The sequence below is a fragment of the Ambystoma mexicanum genome, chromosome 14, assembly GCF_040938575.1.
Source record: "Ambystoma mexicanum isolate Mex_15411 chromosome 14, UKY_AmexF1_1, whole genome shotgun sequence".
In the NCBI taxonomy this organism is placed as follows: Eukaryota; Metazoa; Chordata; class Amphibia; order Caudata; family Ambystomatidae; genus Ambystoma; species Ambystoma mexicanum.
The window spans coordinates 434,733,447-434,754,252 of record NC_090940.1 but is presented as its reverse complement, the minus strand read 5'-3'; the positions used below and the strand labels follow the sequence as shown (position 1 = coordinate 434,754,252).

Genomic DNA, 20,806 nt, shown 5'->3' with positions numbered 1-20,806 from the left:
TCCGTGATTAGCATTACATGATCAAATTATTTTTTTCCATGTATGTATGCATGGGATTTATAAAGTGCAAAGCTAGCTGGGAAGTGCAGGGAAGCTTTACATTGGGGTCCCACCCAGGCGGTCACAGGTAGAGTTCATGGATAGCACAGGAGCAGTCAGAATGGGCAGGGTGAGTGTGGGCCGTGATCTCCGCAAGGGGAGAAGTATGGTTGAGTGGAAGGCCGGATTGTCTTCAGGCCTTTCCTAAGGTGTACAATGGAAGGCGCCAGCCTCGACTGCATTGCCAACTTTGCTTTGCGGTAGAGTGCAAGTTGGCACCATGCTGTCGGGGTTGGAGATGTGTGTTTTGAATGAGAGGCCACAGTGGACGGCGAAGCTGAGAGATTTTGCACTGGGCGAGATTTGAGCTGTGAATTCGACAAGCTTCATGTCATTCAGCTAATTCTGGTTTCTTTGGAGAGCAAATTTGGTATTTGTCGGGCTGTGCTTCAAACAGGTGCTTGCCACTCAAGCTTGGATGAGCAACAGACATTGCTTGAGTGGATGGATGCCCAGTGGCAGCTTGTGAATTGTGTATATTGAAGGGGCATAAATATTCCCCACTGAGAGCCAATTGTTGTTCGGAGGAGGACTCCCCCAGAGAATTGTTTTACGATAATGGGTTGAAATTATGTTTTACAGTACACATTCTATAAAGGATTGGGTAAAAGGCTGTACAATGTACTTTCTGTTCTGTTGGGTACCAAATGATCAAATCCAATAAATGTCAGATCAACAAACATACATGGAATCATTTTCTAAGTCATTTTCAGGATGTCTGTGCACACAATATATGCCAGCATTGCCACTCCATGTACAGACTCAAGATGGCTTTGGCCAGTACTGCTACTGTAAGTGCACACTACTTATGGCTTCAACCAATAGACGTATTACTGCTACTGTAGGTGCACACTTGTGTTGGATTTTACCATTAATGCAGCACTGCTACAGTACGTACACATTCATGATGACCTTGGCCAATAATACCAGTACTGCTACTGTAAGTCCAAAACCATGCTGGCTTTGCCCAATACTGCAGTACTGCCACTGTAAGTACATACCCATAGTGTTTTTGTACAATAGTACAGTACTGCTACTTTGAGTACACACCCATGATGGCCGTGTCTAATAAGTCTAGTATTTCTACTGAAAGTACAAACTGCTGTTGGTTTTGCCCAATAACTCCAGCATTACAATCACTATAAGAACGCACACGTTACTTTTGCCATGCAAGGTCAGTAGTGCTACTGTAAGTGCGCACTTGCACTGGCATTTCATCAATAATCGGTGTATGGTTACTGTAAGAAGCTAATGTCATGATGGCTGTTACATTTCTTGATCGGACCGTCACCACTAGGACATTTCTACTCCTCCCGCCAACTGTAAGTACTCCACTTGTGATGGCTGCACCCAATATTACCAGTACTGCCTTCTCCCACTGCGAGTACATACAGTTTGGCCCTCATTACAATTATGCCAGTCTGGAACAAACAGTTACCAGCACCCTTTCCGGACCAGCAAACTACAAGTCTGCTGGTAGGGGCTGTGAACTACCGGCAGACCTGACCTGCCGGTAGTTCTGGCCTCTACCAGCAGATTTTTCACTAAAGCACCGCCACCGTTACTAACGGTGCCAGTGCTTCAGGGTTCCCATTCTCCTATGGGACTCCACGGGAATAGGAACTTACTGGCTTTCCGCCTCCTGTAATATCCCGGTATTACCGGGATATCAGGCAGCAGAAACAGTAAGGTGAGTCTGCCAAATAACTCCAGTTCTGCTGTCAGCCACTGTTTAAGTACATACACTGTCTTTGACCGATCAGGGCAGTTCACCTCTTGTTGGAATACACTTCCATGGTAGGTCTGTGGTCACTGTAAAAGGCCATTGCCATGCTGGCCTGGCTGACGAATACATTTCTTTGCCAAGGCTCCACCTCGGGGACCATTCCCTTGCATGTGCATACACGCAAATACACATTCATACAGCCACACTCAACCCCTCGCATGCATGCATATACACACACAAAGCTTTTTTTTTCTTCCTTTTTTTACTTTCCTGAGATGCTTTTATCACCAACACCACCTCAGCTCCGGACTAAGTTGATACTCTCCAGGCTTGGGTATCAAAACAGCTTTTAGGCATGTATGATATGATACAATATGATATAAGGATGGCATTTATAACGCGCCGATACACAAGTGTTGCAAGGCGTGACGAGGCAAGGGAGGGATACAGAGGGAAGACAGAGACAGCGATCCTACTAGGCCAGTTGTCATTGAGATTGCGCAAGTGCAGGAGAAGGGGGAAGGGGAAAAGTGCTGGGGGAAGGGGAGGGGGAAGTGCAGTACATAGGATAGCAATAACATAAATAGAGAGTGCAGCCAGCTTGTGGCAAGTGCACGGGTAAGTGCAGACATCAGATGTCAAGTGCTAGTGGGCTCTGTAGGGATACAGAAACAGTCCCCCGAGTGCGAGGGATGCCAGGGGGGCAGTGCAGGTGTGAAACTAGCAGGGAGGGGACCTGTGCCCGAGATCAGAGGGTAGAAGGTAACCAGATTCAGCCAGGAGATCAGCAGGGGAGAGGAGGAGAGTACTGGCTACAAAGGAACTTAGTTTCCCACATAAAACTGGAGCGCTCCCTCAGCTACTCACTGCAACTGGCGGTGCACTCAGGTTTTTGCATTGGGAATGCTGTGGCTGATTGACTACTCTATAATGGGTAGCAAACCGATACCCCGTTGCCCCTTATGAACAAGCCACTATAAGGTATGTCATTTATGCGACTGATCTTTAGACAAAGCTGTGTGTCATTTGCATATTGGATATTGGTGTATATTAACAAGTTGGCATGGAAAAGAATGGCAGCCATTGAAATAGAATGGGATCTGAGCTGAACCTCTTCTCCCTTTCCATGGCTGCTGCAGGGGAGGTGCTGTATGCTGCGCTGGGATGGTGTAAGGAACTGGGGACTGATGTACAGCATTACAGGAGCAGACAGAAGGGAAGGAGAGGAGATGGCGTAGGAAATGGGCCTGGGGGCCAGTGGAGGGGGAGGGGAAGAATGTACAGAGCCCAGAGGCAATGCAGAGGATGTTGAGCCAGGGGAATGTGATGGTGGCCAGCGTGGTGAACCGCATGCCATTATCGCTTGTTCCAGCCTGCCTTTGGTGTACCCTGATTCAACAGCTGATAACCCACAGGTGCAAATTCAGGATGCAAAATGAAATGTGAAGAGGTTCCCCGATTATTATTATTATTATTATTGTGGTATTCATTGAGCGCGAACCTGGCTTTGAGAAGCAACGGAGCGCTTTGCAGAGGCATACACCAATATAGATACATAACAGAGCGCTTTTCAGAGGTAACAACAGAACAGAAAAACAGCATGGGATGGAATGCAGAGGGGCTCAGAGAAGGGAAACAGCTACACCCGGTGGCAGGGAGGATACGGGCGGGTGTTGTCTAGTGAGTCAGGTGGCGCAAGGGGCTGTGTGATGTCCTAGGTGTTGAGACAGAAAGATTCCTTGAAGAGGTGGGTCTTGAGCTCTTTTCTGAATTGTAGGAATGTGAGGGCGAGTCTGATGCTGAGGGGGAGGAGGTTCCACAGTCTTAGGGCGTAGGCAACCAGCTTTGTGCAATTTTGTCATGGGGGAAGGGCAACAGAAGATGCACTGATGAACTGTGTGAATCAGTGCAAAAGTTGATAGTGCAAATGCAAGAATGTCTTAGCGCTTCCCTTCATTTTCACCAGAAAAATGTTTAAGAATCAGACCCGTTGTCTCCCTAGGGGTCCACTGCAGTTAATGTTGCACACTTTACTTTAACTGTAGGTCTTCATGAGCTCTTTCTCCCAATTCAGGATCTGCTATGACCACTTTCTGCACTCTAAGTTTCTGGGGGGACCTTTCATCCATCTACTGCGGTTTCTTCTGAAGCCTGCGGCAATTGTCCAATTAACTACTGCAGTTTCTTCTAAAGCCTTAACTTTGAGGGTGGAATTGGTTACTATCGTACTGTGGAAATCTTCCACCTAACTACTGCAGTTTCTTCTAAGCCTCAACTTTGAGGGTGAAATTGGTTATTATGTTACTGAGGGAACCTTCAACCTACCTACCGCAGCTTCTTCTAAAGCCTTAACATTTAGGGTGGAATTGGTTACTATGCTACTCAGGGAACCTTCCACCTACCTACTGCAGTTTCTATTAAGCCTTAACTTTGAGGGTGGAATTGGTTATTATGTTACTGAGGGTACCCTCCATCTACCTACTGCAGTTTCTCCTGAACTTTAAGGGTGGACTTGGGTACCATGCTGAGGGGACCCTCTATCTATCTAGTGCAGTTTATTCTAATGCTCTACCTTTAAGGGTGGAATTGATTACTATGCTCCCGAGGGGACCTTTGGCTACCTACGCCAGTTTCTTCTGAAGTCTTAACTTTGAGGGTGGGATTGGTTAGCATGCAACTAAGGGGCCCCTGCATCTATCTAGCTCAGTTTCTCCTCAGGTTTTTACTTTCAGGGTGGACTTGGTTACTATGTTACTGAGGGGACCCTCGTCTACCTAGCACAGTGTCTCCTGAAGTTTGAACTTTAAGGGTGGACTTGGCTACCATGCTTTTGAGTGACCCTCCATCTATCTAGTGCAGTTTCTACTAAAGCCTGAAATGTAAGAGTGATTTGGTTACTATGCTATTGTTTTCATAAAAAGGCTTATTTTATGCTGAACTGGACCATTCATGTTAACATGTCTTTGCTGACTGTATTTATTTTGATTGCACCTTTATGTTACCCAGGGGCATACGCTCTATGTGTTATCTATTTTGAGCACCTAGCTTGCATTTTGTTCTGGCTTCTCATGCACAGTGCCCTGACACTCACTGGAGCACGATCTGCGCTATAAAGATGTTAGAAATAAAAATCATTTAAACAATTTGATTACATTTCATATTCACCAGATACCTACTACAGAAGGAGAAAGGAAGCAGACTTAGGGGGAAAACCAGGGGCAGGATGTGTGGGTGCGGGTAGGGGTGTTGCAGCGGTTTGAATACCTATACTTGTTTCATTGTTGGATAACCAAATGCAATGTACTTTTAAAACTAGAGCCTAGCGAACATGGCTCATCATGAGTTTGGCGGTGTGGTGTGTGAAAAAAATGGACGTAATACGATGACCTAGCATCCCGTCAAACTCGTAATGAGCCCCATTATCTGTATTAAGTAATAAATCTTTGTAATCGGCATATCACATGAATAGCAAAAGGCACCAAAATATTTAACACATTTCGCTCCTACTTCAGAGATCTTTCAAACCACCTGCTTTTGAACCCTGGTAAAAAGCGAAATCACGGTGTGCTGCAATACTGCTCTTCTCCCACATCGGCTCTCATGGCTCCCCTCCCTCGGCCCACCTCCCCGCCCCTCTGATATAGTCAAAAACCTACGCTGCACTATGGACTCAGGCCTAACCCTCTCCCGTCAGAACAACGTGTCAAAAAACTGTCAATACCACCTCAAACGTCTCAGACGCATTTTTCCCCACCTCTCCTACCCCAACAGACTTGTCAAAGCTATGTCTATTGTGATGTCAAGACTGGACTATGCCAACTCCCTATACCTGGGAGCAACGGCATACCAACTCAACAAACTCCAAAGAGCCCAAAACGCTGACGCAAAACTGCTCCTGGCCATGGGACACAGAGACCACATCTCGCCCGCTCTCTGAACCCTCTACTGGCTCCCAGTCGGATGAAGGGCCACCTTCAAGACCCTATGCATCACTCACCGAGCAGTGCACAAGACCGGCCCAACGTACCTACAAGAGAAGATAAAACCCTACCTTCCATCTCGCACTCTAAGACCAAGCACGGCCCTCTTTCCAGTGATTCCAACGTCTAACTCTGTCAGGATCGGAGGATCCACCTTCTCAACCTTAGCCCCAACTCTGTGGAACTCACTCTCCCCGCATATTCGACACACCCAAGACTATATGACTTTCCGTAAAGCTCTAAAAATGTGGCTCTTTCTGTAATGCTGACTATGACCATCTGAGGTGACTAAGTCCTGCAACCCGATGACAAATGCTCAATGAGATCCCAAGCAATGACGCCACTGAATACGCTTATTAAGTCACTACAAAGCAAATGTGCGCTTGAAAACTGGAATTGCGAGCTCCTTAGATTATAACTCAATCCAAACACTCACCTCCCATATCACTATGCTTACTCTCTAATCTACACCAACACACAATTAGAGTGCAGCCACACCCCTCGATCGATTTCGACCTAGCTGCTCACATACAAACATTACTCCACGAAGACCTCATTATTCTAATAAAACGCTGCTACATCCCACGAAAACCGGCCTAGCTGCACACATAAGCATCCTACATAGGCCTAACGCAGCCAGAACCCAGTCGTGGTGTCCATCCTCCAGACTGCATACATTCAACTGATATCAAATACCACCACACCTAATGCTAGGCTGCAGCTACCATTAGGCAATTGCACCAGCTGCCCACATAATTGGTGCATCCAAGCACCCTATGACACCTTACTCTCTCAACTGACCTGGACTACAGTCCCCAAGTGCGTTCATTCTAACAGCGATTTGAGGTCATACCAATGATATAGAGAGCGCTACATAAATGCTGAATAACATAACATAATATAACATAACATCTACCTGCAGGTCACAAGTTCAGATGCTAGAAAGGTAGGAAACTGCAGGAGATGATGTGCATGCTGCAAAGATATATGAGTGGGAGATGTGCCCACTTCCAGCTGCTAACCCAGATCTCTCTTTATGTGCCAGAGAATAGAATGGTGAGTCCAACTCCAAGCTTGCCAGTGAGACGGATTCCGGAGCCCAAACCTCCAGTGAACGCAGACATCCAAACAACAGGTACAGAACTCCTTAAATAGTACTGCATAACTGTGTGAGATGAGACTGTAGTCATTGAAAATGATCAGTGTTTGTTGGAGTTGATTGAATTGTGTCAGGGAATGTTCCGATTGGTTGGACCGTCGCTGCATGTTGAGGATGTTCAGACTTCTCACCTTAAACTGCAACACACTCATAGCGAAACCATAACCAAACCAGATGTCTAAAGTGTATGAAAGCGAACACCTGGAAACAGACCATTCCCCCACCCCATATCAGACAACCCTTACATTCTGCAATTCAGAAGGAACACAAAATGAACCTTTTCAAGAAATGTTTCTTTTTGAAAGTCTTGAAAGTTGAAAGACTGAATAGTGTAATTATAGAACGGAAAAAGAGTAATCACAAACAATAGAATTGATTTATTTTACATTATAGGTGTCATTAAATCAAAAATATAAAGTTGAATGGTTTAAAAAAAATCAAAACGATACTCCCGTGTAATTTGATATTTTAAGGGCATAATGGTCCAACTAACTCATACCTCATCTACCTGTAGTCTTTCTGATGTATTTTTTTAAACCAATTTCTTCTTAAATAGGATCTGTACCCCTACCCAATGATCCACTGGTTGCCTGACCACTTCATGCAGCTACTGGCCGTTTGTTTTGAAATTCAATTTTCTTGCTTATTCTGCATTCCAAAATCTGGGATTTTCATTTTTCGTCTTTTTCCATCTGATTTTTGGAGAATGTGTGTTAGGTCAAATGGCAGTTTTCTTTTTTCCAAAAGGAAAAAAAGCAGATTTACAAAAACCACGCTGTAACCACACGGAGCAATCTTTCGAAATCGAACTGTCACGCCCCTGCTGCATGCAGGTGCGCGCAGGGGCTGACAGGCTCTGGGAGTCGTCATGGGAGTGAGAGGTGAGTTTTGGTCTCTATGTGTGTGTACGTGTGTGCGTGTCTATTTGCATTTGTGTAGGAAGGATGTGTGTGTTGAGGAGGTAAGGGGTGGTTGGTGGGGAAATGGGGAGTTCGGGGGGTTAAACCCCCTATTAATGAGAGAATCAGCGGGAGAGGGTGGGGGTGGGCAAGGAGGGGGCAGTATGTATTATTTCCGCATTTTAAAGCCAACACAAAAACGGCCAAGATAAATCTGTCTTTTTGTGTTCGACCTTTAAAATGCGGAACTATGAAATAGAACCAGAGAATTCTGTATTTTTTGTGTGTGGTTTGAGTAGGTACCCAAGAAATATCTACTTCAGCTGTACCCACATGGTACCATTCGGCACATACCGAATTCCTGCTTGCTGATTTCAGGTTAGAGAATCCCGAGCGTGGAGAAAAGGAAAGTGCCCGATGTCAGGGTGGGTGGGTCTGGGAAGATGATTGCAGGGAGGTATGGGTGAAGGTGAGGGAAGCATAGGCCATGGTGGAAAGGGTTGGCACTGATATGTGTCAGGGGAGGACAGGGCATGGGGGTGAAACCCTCTATTTCAAGCCAGGAAAAGATTGAGCTGGTGGAGGAAGGGTGGTTGGGCAGGGATGGTGTCTGGAGAGGGTGGCATCGGGGAAGCCCCCTTTGAAGTGCGAAGGGAAGGAAATGTGGGAGGGTATCGCCTGGAGAAAGAGGAATCAATGTAACCATTTGATAAATCCGGTGCAAGTGCCAGGAAAGGGGTTGACCACATTGGTGCCATCATGCTACCTGATCCCCTAGGCTTTGGTTCTGGTAACTTCCAACATTATGAGCTTGGCATAGGTTCACCTTCTCTTGTTGAAATCTGCCTGCCTCCGGGAGGTGGAGAATATTAGGACTGCAGGATCCATTGGCAGGATCCATTGGCTTCAAGTCAGAATGCTCTGTCTCTTTCTTGGCCATGTATTTCTTTTATGCGTTCTCTTCCTCTTCTCCACCATTTCCTCCTCAGGATCCACAGAGATGGCAACTCTGTCCTCTGGTGGCTCTAGTCTGGTGCAGGAGTTGCTAGTTCCTTTTCTCTCAGGTGATGTCTTCTGCTGAGGTTTAGATTCTCTATCTCCCCCTGTCTGCTCAGGCCTACTCTCCTTCCCCTTCTGTCGTCGGGGGATTGCATTCAGTGGTATGGCAATTTAACTAGGCATGTTTACTCACAGGAGTATGTCATGAGAGCTAGGGGTGTCTGGCCAGGGATCCAGGAAGCCTTCAATCCTTAAGGCTTACACTAAACACTGATGCTCCTTTGTAGCTTAGTACTCTCTTTCCTGTCCTCTTATGTTAGAGATTCACAAGGTGAGCATCAACTTGGGTCTCACAGTTTCATCTCCGTGTGCTCAGCTGGTGGCCATCCTTATGTTCTGGAAGCCCTAGGGTTGCTTTGGGGATGCCTTGGCTATGCGTCTCCTTTTTAAATTTTGTTTATTGTTATATACTATAAAATATACTTTTCACAATTATAAAATAAACTCCATACACATACATATAATAAAAACCGTAATACTTATCATATACATCAACTAACATAAAAAAAACTAGCGTATTAACCTAATAATTACAAACATAAAAAATAATTCATTACATTTTTTATGTAAAATTGTTCCTCTAAAGGTTCATTTCTTTTTTTAAAAATGAAGTGCAATGAACAGTGATTTATTAGTACGTAGCCAAAAGCCCTTTTCCGATCACCGTGCTTGGATTATTCACAAATCCTGCAAATAATAGTCTTCTATAATCATTTGTAGCTACACAATATACAAAAAGCTCTTTCAGTGTTTCATATTGTGAATTATTCTTGAATAACCTACAAGCACCGATATTCATATCGAAACCGCAAATAGAGACCCCTCGCTCCAGGGTTCCCAATAAATTAAAACAAATCTCATGATGACATATGAAAGTGCTTGTTACGATAACGGACAAGATACTTCAGGAGATGATGCACAGGTGTGGCCATTTTAATGTATTCTGAAAATAATGTATATTTCTATCGTTGTTGTAGTTGTTGATTCCAATCATACTTTTTTATTTTCTCATTGCTGTGTCTAGATTTTCCTGAAAGTCTAGGGTTTTACTATCCAATTTTGACAGTATTTAACAATACATTCTGTTCAAATCAATATATAATTAGTTATTTTCTACGTTTAAAAGATAATAAAAAATGTAAGTCCCAAGTCGTAATAAATTACAGTTTGGGGGAGTGGGAAGCTTCAGAATCTTTTTCCAAAAAACAACTTCCATAAGGCCCAATACTTGACATGCAGCTAAACGTGATAGATAGTTCAAGTCCATGGATTAGGTACGGTATAACTTTCCCATAGTATTTTTTTTAATTGGAATTAACATAAAGGCACAATCTTTGAAAATATATATATTTTAATTAGTTTTGATATTGCGATACACAAGAGACAACATGAAATGTTCAGCTTGCCAACTTTCCTCTTCACCACCAGAAATGGTATCTGTCTCTTCTCTTTGTTTGCTTGTTCATATTGGTTCATAATATGTCTAATATTCTGATCTCATGCAGGACCCATATTACCAGGTAGTCACTTCCTAGGTATGTCAGCACTGGTCCCGATTCTTGTTTGAATTTCCCCCTGTCTCCTTGGATTTTATGTTACCCATTCTAGTGCCACAAAGTTCACACTTTTTGCAGCCAATCCTGGATCTTGGGGGCGGTCTGTTGTTTCCATTTATGTGCTATCGCCAGCCATGCTGCTTTCAGCAGGTTCTTCAAGCCTCGTTTCTGGATTTTTGTATGTGTTTTCGATCCCAGGACCCACATTCCACACATCCAGAGCTTGTCCCCCATTTGTTCCGTTCCCTGGTATATTGCTTGCATCTGTTTCCTGCCCTCCCCCAGAATGATTGTAATATTGGACAGTTCTTCCATATGTGCAGCCAGTCGCCCACTGCGTTGCATCCCCTCCAGCACTGATCCGATGCTTGGGGAATCATAGCGTGGATCCTTTCTGGCGTATAATGACATTGAAGAAGAACTTTGATCCACATAGTTGAATTGAGCCTATTAGTTTAGGGATTGTACCACACAGATATTCCCATTGGGCCTCATTACAAGGGTGGCACCACGGTATGAATGGTGCCGGTAAGGCACCGGCACCGTTCATAACTTCCCGCCACATTACGAGTTCTGCTTGCGGGTTCCTGACAGCTCGCCAGGTCTTACCTGGCAGTCTGTGCGTCACCCTCGAGCAGAACTTGTTATTGCACTAGCACCGTTATTAACCATGCTCCCCACCCCATTCAGCCCTATGCCCTATGGGGCAGAATGTGGATCGGGAGCCCGGCATTACTGCCACTCGCGAATGGGCAATTACCGGCCCACTTATCTCGTAATGGGCTGGTTATTGCCCAATCACCAATGAGGCCCATTATTGTCTTCTTGGTATGGACTCTCCCAATGTTTCCCCCCATTTTCTCATGTAGTTCCAGTGAACCTGCTCTTCTTGATCATTCAAGTGCTTATAGAGGTTGGAAACTAAGCTTTTTGACCCTGTGTTTGTTGTAATAAATTGTTCAAAGAGCATCAATTGTCTTGTTGCTGCCTCCTTAATTGTTGGGAGGTTTAGTCCATGTTTTAGTTGGTTGTATTTGAATCTATCCCCTTCCTTCAGGCCTATATCCTAAGAGCATTCTTCGAACGGTCTAAGTGATTGTTCCTTGTACATATCCCTTATTTTCTCGCAACCTACTTTTTCCCACTTCCTGAATGCCTCTTTTTCTATTCCTGGTCGAAATTCTGGGTTTACAAACATTGGATAGAATGGGGATGGTTTCACCGATAACACCCCCTTCTGGTTACCCCATCACATGTTTCTATTCCTACTGCTAGTTTCTCACTGATCCTGGTTTTAGAGTGTCTCTTTCTTTTGTCCATCCACAGGAGCACATGTGCGAAGATCCCGATACTGCCCTATCCTGTCGTGCCCATATTTTATGTTGGTCTCCCATTAGCCATCCATTCATGACCCGTTATTGAGCTGCCTCATAGTATCTGGAGAAGTGTAGGAATGCCAGGCTCCTTTATTCCTCGGGCCGTAGGTGTTGCCATTGCTACCCAGGGAGGTTTCCTTTTCCATTTGTATGCATTAATGGCCTTATTTAGGGAAAGCACGTTTTTGGGACTCTTGGAAATAGTAAATTAATCTAGGTAGTATCACCATTTTTATTGTCGTCATTCTGCCCTACCATGTTATCGTGAACGGGTTTCATTTCATCAGGTCTGTTCTAATTCTTTCCAATAGTTGTGGGCAATTCGTCCCATACATTTGTTCAATCTTTTTTGTAAGGATTATGCCCAGGTGCTATGCATTTTTCAGCTTGTTTCAGGTGCGTTTTCAACTCTAATCTGTTCATTACCTTGGGGTCCTCTAATAAGTTTAGCATTTAGGATTTTTGTCTATTTATTTCTAGTCTTGATATCGCTCCATATGCTTCCAGCTCTTTTATTAAAACCTGTAGTGAGTGTTCCGCGTTCAACAAGGCTACTAGCATATCGTCTGCGAAAACTATTGTTTTATGTGCTTCTTCTACCATTTCTATTCTGTCAGCTGGTCCGATTCTCGTATTCTGACCAATAGGGGCTCTAAATATATTGCATACAGCAGCTGAGCTAATGAGCAGCCTTGTTTGGTTCCCTGTCCTAATGATACTTTTGCCAATACTATTCCATTCAGAGTTATGCGTATTGATGGTGTCCCATAGTTAGCTTGTGCCAAGCTGAGATATTTTGTGCCAAACCCCATATGTTTCATTGTATTGGACAACATAGACCACTCGACCCTGTTGAATGCTTTCTCTGCATCTAGCGACACTAGACTAGCTGGATGTTGAGGTATTCCAATTTTTTCAATTAGATGGCAAATTCTGCAGGCATTGTCAAATGTTTATCTTGATGGTATGACACCCGATTGGTCCTGTCCTATTAATTTCGGCAGGAGAGGGATTAATCTATTAGCAAGTATTTTGTTATAAAGTTTTGCATCTAGCTTGATAAATGCTATTGGTCGGTATGACCCTGGTATTGTTGGGTCTTTACCTTGTTTATGGAACACTACGAGTTTTGCTTCATTCATTGAAGGCGTAATATTTCTTTTTGTTTCAAATGTATTAAATGATTTCTTGAGGATTGGGGTCAGAATGTCACAATATTTCTTTAAAAAGCTAGCTGGGTATCCATCGGACCCGGGGCTTTATTCTTTGGTAAATCCATTACGCCTTTTCAACCTCTTCTTCCATAATTTCCTCCTCTATGTCTGCACGTTCCTCTTCCGTTATCGGCAGAATGGGGAGTCTTGTTAGATATTCTTCCTGTTGTTCTTCCGAGGGATTATCTGATGCTATAGTCTCTGATAGAATTCCCTAAATATTTCTCCGATGTCTGCATTTGTTGTTTTGTCCTGCCCCTGGCTATTTCGGAGTTTTATGATTGTTGGTGTCTCCTTTTTTAACTTTAATTGTTGGGCTAGATGTCTATCGGCTTTGTTGGATTTCACATAGTGCCACTGCTTCAAGTATAGTAGTGCTTTCTCACCCTTCTTTGTTCTAAGTGTCTCTAGTTGTCCCTGAATATGTCTTAATGCCTTTCTTAGCGTATTGTTCCAGACATTCGCCAATTCCTCTTGTATTTCTCTTAATTTTTCTTCCAAGTCTTTTTTCCACGCCTTTAGTGCTATAATGTGCCCCCTCAATACTGCCTTAAATGCGTCCCATATTGTTTCCTGTGGTACCTCCTCTGATTCATTTTCTCCGAAATATTGCTCAATCTTTCCTCTTATTAATTTGCTCTTTACTGGGTCATATAGGAGGACCGTGGGGAATTTCCAATTCCATAGTCCCACTTTATATTTCCCAACTTCATGCTTATCCATAGTGGGCGTGGTCTGACAGGGAGATATATCCTACTTCTGTTTCTCTTACTTTTTCCCAATAGCCCTGTAGATGCCCAAATGTACTCCCTCTGTGACTTGGTGGAGTGTACATGTGAGTAGAGGATGAATCCCTGTTCCTGCCCTCTTATTACCCTCCAAATATCGTGGAGGGCCATTGTAGCCATCTTCCACCATAGTGCTTTGGATGGGGCTTGTGTTCCCTATGGTGTATTCCCACTCCTATCTTGTCCTGGGACCCACGCTATGTTGAAGTCTCCCACTAATATGATGTCACCCTTAGCAAAGGTCTCTAGATTTGCCAGTAATCCCCTTAGATAGCCATCCTGCCCCATGTTTGGAGCGTATATCAATGCTAGTGTTAACATTTGGCCCCCTATGACTGCGTTCAGGTATACATATCTTCCCTCCTTGTCCACTTCAGAGTCCTTGACTTGTCCTCCCAGCCTATCATGTAGCGCGATCAACACCCCTCCCTTCTTTTCCCTGGCATTAGCTTGGTATATTTGAGTATATCCTCTGATTTTATATTTCCATTTGTCTTGTTTTCTTATATGTGTTTCTTGGTACATAAGTATATCAAGTTTTTCTCCCCGAAGGAGATGTATTGTTTTCCTTTTGACTGGGGTGTTAATTCCCCTCACATTGTACGTTAGTACTTCAAGGTTCTTCATCTTGGTATCCCTAGTTCCCTCCCCTCCCTAGTTCCATTTTATGGCTTATGTAGTCTCCACCTCTGGCTCCCTCCCTTCCCTCACCTTCCCTTCCCCCATCCCCCATCCCACAACTTGTCAACAACAACTCCCAACTTAGATTCCCCCTCTCCCCTCTCTCTCTGAGGAGGATCCAGGTTCCTATGAGCGCTAGGACGATGTGTCTGCCATGCCTGGCTCTCATGCCTTCCCAGAGAAATCATTGTGGGGATTACTAAACCCCACTTAAGGTTCCAAGATTCACCCCCCACTTCCTCTCCCCTTGGACCACAAACTTATGTTACGTGTTATTGTCTTAGCCTTTCTTCTAGGTCTTTCTTCTGTCCTCTTCTTCTCCTTTTATATTCTATCTCCCTTCCGGTGTTCTCAGCTCCTAACCCTTCTCTTCCTCTCAAAGTTTGGTTCCACTTTTCAATTCCCACGGTTTCCTGCGATTTCCCTCTTCACTTCGTTGTTCCTCTATGCTCTCTCCATCTTCTCTGCAGATTTAGGATCTGTTCTCCTTCCTTACAAGTCATAATCCTTTGGTTTCGTCCATCCCATGTAAAGAGTAGGCCAAAAGGAAACGTACACTTTTATCTGCTTCATCGCTAAGAATTTCACTACTGGACCCATCCATCTCCTTTTTTGGAGCAAAGTCTGTGCGAGGTCTTGATAAAGATGTACCTCATCTCTGTTTATTCGCACCTGCCCCGCAAGCCTCGCTTTCCGTGCGATTTGTTACTTCTGGCTGTATGAAGTAATTGCTACCAGAACATCTCTTGGGCGTGCGCCTGGCTCTCCCGTCCTTCTTGGTCCTACTCGATGGATTCTGTCTACTTAGACCAGTTCCTCCTTGTCCATCACCATTATGTCTGCAAAGAGTTGTTGAGCTGTGCCTTTAAAATCTTTGTCCTCCACTGCTTCTGAAAGGTTTTTTTTATCAGAATGTTCGATCACGTTGAGTGATTTTCTAAGTCCTCACACCGGATTTCAAGATTGTGAGATAGACGTACTAGGTGGTCCAATGTTTCATCATTTTTTTGTGTATCTTCTTCCATATTCTGTTCTGCTTTTTCTACAGTGTCTGTTCTTTCTTCCAGTTTAGCCACGTCGATTCTCGTTTCTTGTAGTGACTGTTTCATTACGTCTTTCAATGTCTTGAATTGGGTTTGGAAGGAGGACATGAATTGGTTTCTTACTTGCTTGGCATCGTGCCTTCTTCTCTGGTTGTCAGCATGGGTTGGCTTTGGTTAGTATCCTCTCTCCTGGGATTTGCTGTATTCCCTGGGGCCCACAATTGTTTGATACTTGGTTCTTGTCTTCCTTGGGGGCTTTGTTGAGTTGTTGACTCCACCTTTGCCCTTGTCTTGGACATATGGATGCCATTGAGGCCTCTTCCGACGTGCCCCTTCAGTGTTGACAATGGTTCCCTTATTTTACTCAGTTGCTGGGGATGTTGTTCTGTAGTGTCCCCTGTTCTTGTTTCCCTGCTCCGCCTTCTTTCTAATTCTAGGGCCGAGTATTCGTTATGATCTGCTTCCCCTGCCTCTTTCTGGCCTTTGCCCCTCGGAAGTTCTGCTCCTGTTTTCCCAGCTTTTATTGGATCTATTGTGCGGGAGGGGAAGGGTGAGGGGGGCTACCCCCAATGCTTTTGCCTTGCTTTGGGTTCCCCCTCCTGGGATCTCGTAGCTCTTGTCTCCTTGATGCTGTCTCCCGCTCCTCCTGGCTATTCTGTCCTGGCACCTACTCTGGGTCTTGTCCGTTGATGGGGTTTTATATTGCTTCTCCCCATACACTGCATTTCATGGTGTTCGGGGCCGTATCATCGGTGCTTCTCTCCCCTGCCTCCTTCCTTTGCCTCAATATGCTTGGGACCCCGGCTCTTTATCTCTCACTTTTTCACCTTCGTACTGGTGCTACCTGGTGCTACCCTCATTTTATTTTTGTGTTTTTTCCTTTTCCTCCCCTTACGGGTCCGTCCCGCTTCTGTTAATGTTTCACTACTCACACTTCCCACACGGGGGGAAGAGGGGGACGGTTGAAGATGGTATCTGCGCTCCCCCTCCGGTCTTGTTTCCTGATTGGGAGGTTGCCTGCCGAGTGATCCGGTCTTCTGTGGGGACGGCTGAGTTGCTTTCCTGCCTGTTCCAGGTCAACTAGCAAATGTCTCCACTATGCCTCCAGCCGGCTCCTGGATATGGCGAGCTCCTGCTCCCTCACTGCGTAAGCCTTTTCTGTCTGGACCCTGTGGCTGCATATCACTGTGTTTCACGTCGGAGGGGGTTGTTCCCTTCGTGCGGCACTGCCTCGTATTCTTTGTCACTCGGTGGGGGTTCCTTGTCCTTTTCTCACCTTCTGTGTGGAGGAGTTGTGGTAGTATTTGCTCCACGTATCTTTTTATTTTTCAGTTTTGCAGCGGTACAGTGCAGAGAGACGCTCACAGACGTCCTTCTCTGCAGGCCGCCATCTTGGAGTCCAAGGCACAATGTTTTGACATAATTTTTCGCATTAGCACCAAAGCAGAACCAATTTTCTTCTTAATCTTAATGTGGTGTCTTTACTACTGTGTTTTTCCTGAATATTAAAACCCTGGTGAGTTACTAACTAGGCAATCTTGTTCCCCTCTATAAACCAAGAACATTTGTCCTTATTTGCTCTACCTCTCTTATCTTTTCTTCCCTCAAGATTGCTGATTTTGTTGTGTTAATTTCCAAGTTATTACATGTCATATAATCTTCCAACGAAGCAAGAGCACAAAATGGTCCTATCAAACAACATATAATCTTCAAATAATAAGAGGGGAATTTGCAAGTGTCCCAATTTCGGTGGGAATGTATTGATGCTTTCTACAGCTTCAATCAAGTACAAGATATATAAATTAAATAGCGCTAGCACCCGGACACAAGCCTTGCACTGTCCTTTAAAGGTCAATATTTCTTTACTTAGTTTACCTCTCACATCCAATATAATGCATATAGTGCTGTCTTGATATAGGCCCATTATTAGTTTTAGGAGACCTTCTTGTATACCCTAAGACCAAAGTTTATTCCACAAACGATTACAATTAACATGGTTGAACATAAAAGAGAGATCAACACATATGCTAAACAATGGTGAACTGTTTGATTTTAGCCCCTGTTGTTGAAGAAGCGTAACTACAAAATCATAAAGTGATGTTGCTATTTTGGATTGGAACCGTATTTGGACCGTTGTCGATTTCCCAATTCTATTAGAACATTTATTTAATTCAATAGTATAGCGGCAAAGGTTTTTGCTATAGAATCTTGTAATGCAATCGGGTGATAGTTACCAGGATTGGTCATATCACTCTTTTTGTAAATTGGCATGTTCTCAAATACTCTCCTAAAAATAGATGACCACATAACAGGATTAGCTTTTAGGACAACGTTTGGAAGACCATCAGGGACCACATCTCTCAGGTTTCTACATTAACTGATTTTAATTTCAATTTCACATGCTGAATAGTTACCCTTGCACAATTGTAGATAGTTGCATTTAAACAGCAATTGAGTTGTTAATGATCAACTAAACATGATTCTGGAATAACATTTCCTATTGCATTATTTGGGCGACTAAATAAACCTTTAATACATTTCAAGAAGAAGTGTGAAGACTTGTTATTCAATTTAGATAGCATATTTTCATTATCATTTATGTATAGCTTTTGTCTATACATTTGTTCCCAATTGTGATTTTGTTGCTTAACTTTCCTCATCCTTTCCATGACAGAGGTTAGATCATCATTGTGCTCTAAAACAATACGTATATTTTACTTTTCCCTCGCTGTTAATAATTCATCATAAGAATGATGGATATTAAAGTGCTTTTTCTTGAGTATTCTCCAATTTCTTATCAAGTGATCATAGGCTTGTTTAGCTACATTGGGATACATATCAACTGTAATAGTTGTAACCTTATTTAATTTGTTGTCATTATTCCTAGCAATACCTGTATTGATTCATTAAATGTATTTATAGTAGTAGGTGACCAAAATATTTGAGAGCCACCAATGTTAGGCTCCACCCAAATAGCTCCCTTATTTCTTGTGTAATATTCTACAGGAAGACAACAAATTATTGTTAAGCAAGCGTGAGCACTCAACAATAATGGGTCTGTTATCATAGATGATATATATGACCAGCGATACAATGAACAAAAGGCATAATCAATAGCTGAATAAACCATCCCCAGTCTCCATGTGGGCCGACTAGGAGTATCACTGAGGATATACCCATTTAATTTTTACAGACCCCATGATGACATGTATTTTGACCAAAACCTTCCATTGACATGTGACGCATTCTTCCTATAATAAAGACTATCATCTTTTTCTTTTTTAGATAGGTCAGGACAAGAGTAATTTAAATCACCCGTAATTACAATGTTGTCAGTTTTCATAACAATAACCCATTCGTCTAAGAGATCTCCTAGTGCTTCCAAAATCAAGTCAATGTTTGTTCGTAGTGGAATCAAATAAATTGTGACCAATATCATATTACATTTCTGATTACTATGCTCATATGTTAGACCCACTGTAATTAGACTCTCCAAAGAAGATACTCATTCCTTGGCTCTAAAACCTAAGGTATTTTTTTAATCCAATTGAAATCCTCCAAAGGGGCGACATATTGGACCTTTCTTTGCTTTTTCAAAATAAATAACTGAGGAAGGGGTATCCAGCAGCCAAACCTCCAGCATTAAAAAAATATTCATAATTTAGTAAGACAGGAAATGTATCCTTGTAGTTTAAGAGGCATGAATAACCTCTGCACTTCCAACAGAGAATTTTTAGACTATATGGTCTAAAGACCCAATAGCTTTACTGCAGCTTTTTTATTTCCAAGAGGTGCCGCTGAGAGCCAAGACCATTCCTTAGCCTCATTTGAACCCTTTTCTGATTGATTTTGAGACTGTACTCTCATAGCCCGTAGTCAACTATCGTACAACATAATAATTCTTTCTTTTGCCCACGTTTTTTTTCTTTGGAGATTGAGATGTATTTACTATTGAGATTTTCATTAAATCATTAAATCTAGTATTTACAATTCTATTCTCGTAAAGGCAAAACGTCAATACCAAGGCTCAAAAGGGATTCTACTTCTTTCAGGAGTAAATTGTAAATTAATCTAGAGAACAAATAGACTACTACCAAGTCAGTTCTTTGCATATTTATGAACTCCACTTCAGCTAAATCCTTGGTGCTCACTGAATGAAGGGTGGGATTAACTCAAATAAAGCAAGGAGCGAGAGCGATTTAAAATAGATTGAGTAGAGTCCTTAAATATAAGTTCAAAACCAATTGGATTGAAGAGGCTTTCTTATAGACTCCTTATGTTGCAACCAGGGATAGTTTATTCTGATAGTTTATTCTGGATAAATTAGTTCTTTCCTCTGGAATTACTGATGCTAATTTTTCTTGACTTGAGTGATCCCACAGTTCTTCACTCACATTGCTCGTAGCTTCCTGCAAAGGTTGAATAGTGGATGGTAAAACTGCTTCATCAGTACTATGACTCATTTCAATTATTTATTTATTTTATTTTTTACATTTTTGAAATGCCCAGACCCAAGATCCTTTTTCTGGGATTGCAAGGATTGGTTCTTCAGATAGGACAGTATAGTTTGTTGAAACACACGTGTAGCACTCGGTTCTTTATTGATCAGAGGTGTGATCTGATGACGATGCTCACGTTGTGGAGCCTTATTTTTCTTGTTTTGCTGTTTTTCCGATTACTTTTTTTCAAACCAGCAGATTGAAAGCCCTCCTTTGGTTCATCGCTTGGAATAACCGCTACAGAGTTTAACGCTGGATTTCGTGATTTTAAGAAATTCCCTGAGCTCTTCCTTTTAATTTGCTGTACTTTCATTACGTTCTTACTTTGTATTAACTTTTGTGTGGAGGCAAGAATGAGACGTGAACTCATAGTTTAAGTTATAAACTGTTATTCAAAACAATACAAGGGTTGGAAAACGAACGGGGATGTACTTTGTCAAGATGTCCAAAGCAAAATATTTCCTGTGTATGAAATCCTATTCTGGCCCTCACAATTTAAAACTAATTCTAAGGTGCAAAGGGTGTTGGTTTTGGATGTCAAGGTGCACAAATGTTCAACTTCAACACGAAGATGAAAGAATCCCACCTAAAGTTCCAAGTGGCCAATGTTCACTATTCCAGGCTCCCTTCCCCAGCTTTCGCAACAACAAAAAGTTCCAACAAAGAATAATCAAACTCCTTCACAATTCCGGGGAATAACTCCCTTTCCCAGGTTTCTCCTCCTGTT

At 43.1% G+C, this 20,806-nt stretch overlaps 1 protein-coding gene across 4 annotated transcripts in view; it reads left to right on the top strand.

Moving 5' to 3' along the window:
• The window catches only part of LTBP2 (latent transforming growth factor beta binding protein 2), a 1,918,131-nt gene that overhangs the window by 1,325,967 nt on the left and 571,358 nt on the right, over positions 1 to 20,806 (top strand). For all 4 annotated transcript variants that reach the window (XM_069637635.1, XM_069637634.1, XM_069637633.1 and 1 more), the window contains exon 13: positions 6,851 to 6,940. In XM_069637635.1, coding sequence (XP_069493736.1) covers positions 6,851 to 6,940 — 90 coding nt within the window. The remainder of the gene's footprint in view (positions 1 to 6,850; positions 6,941 to 20,806) is intronic.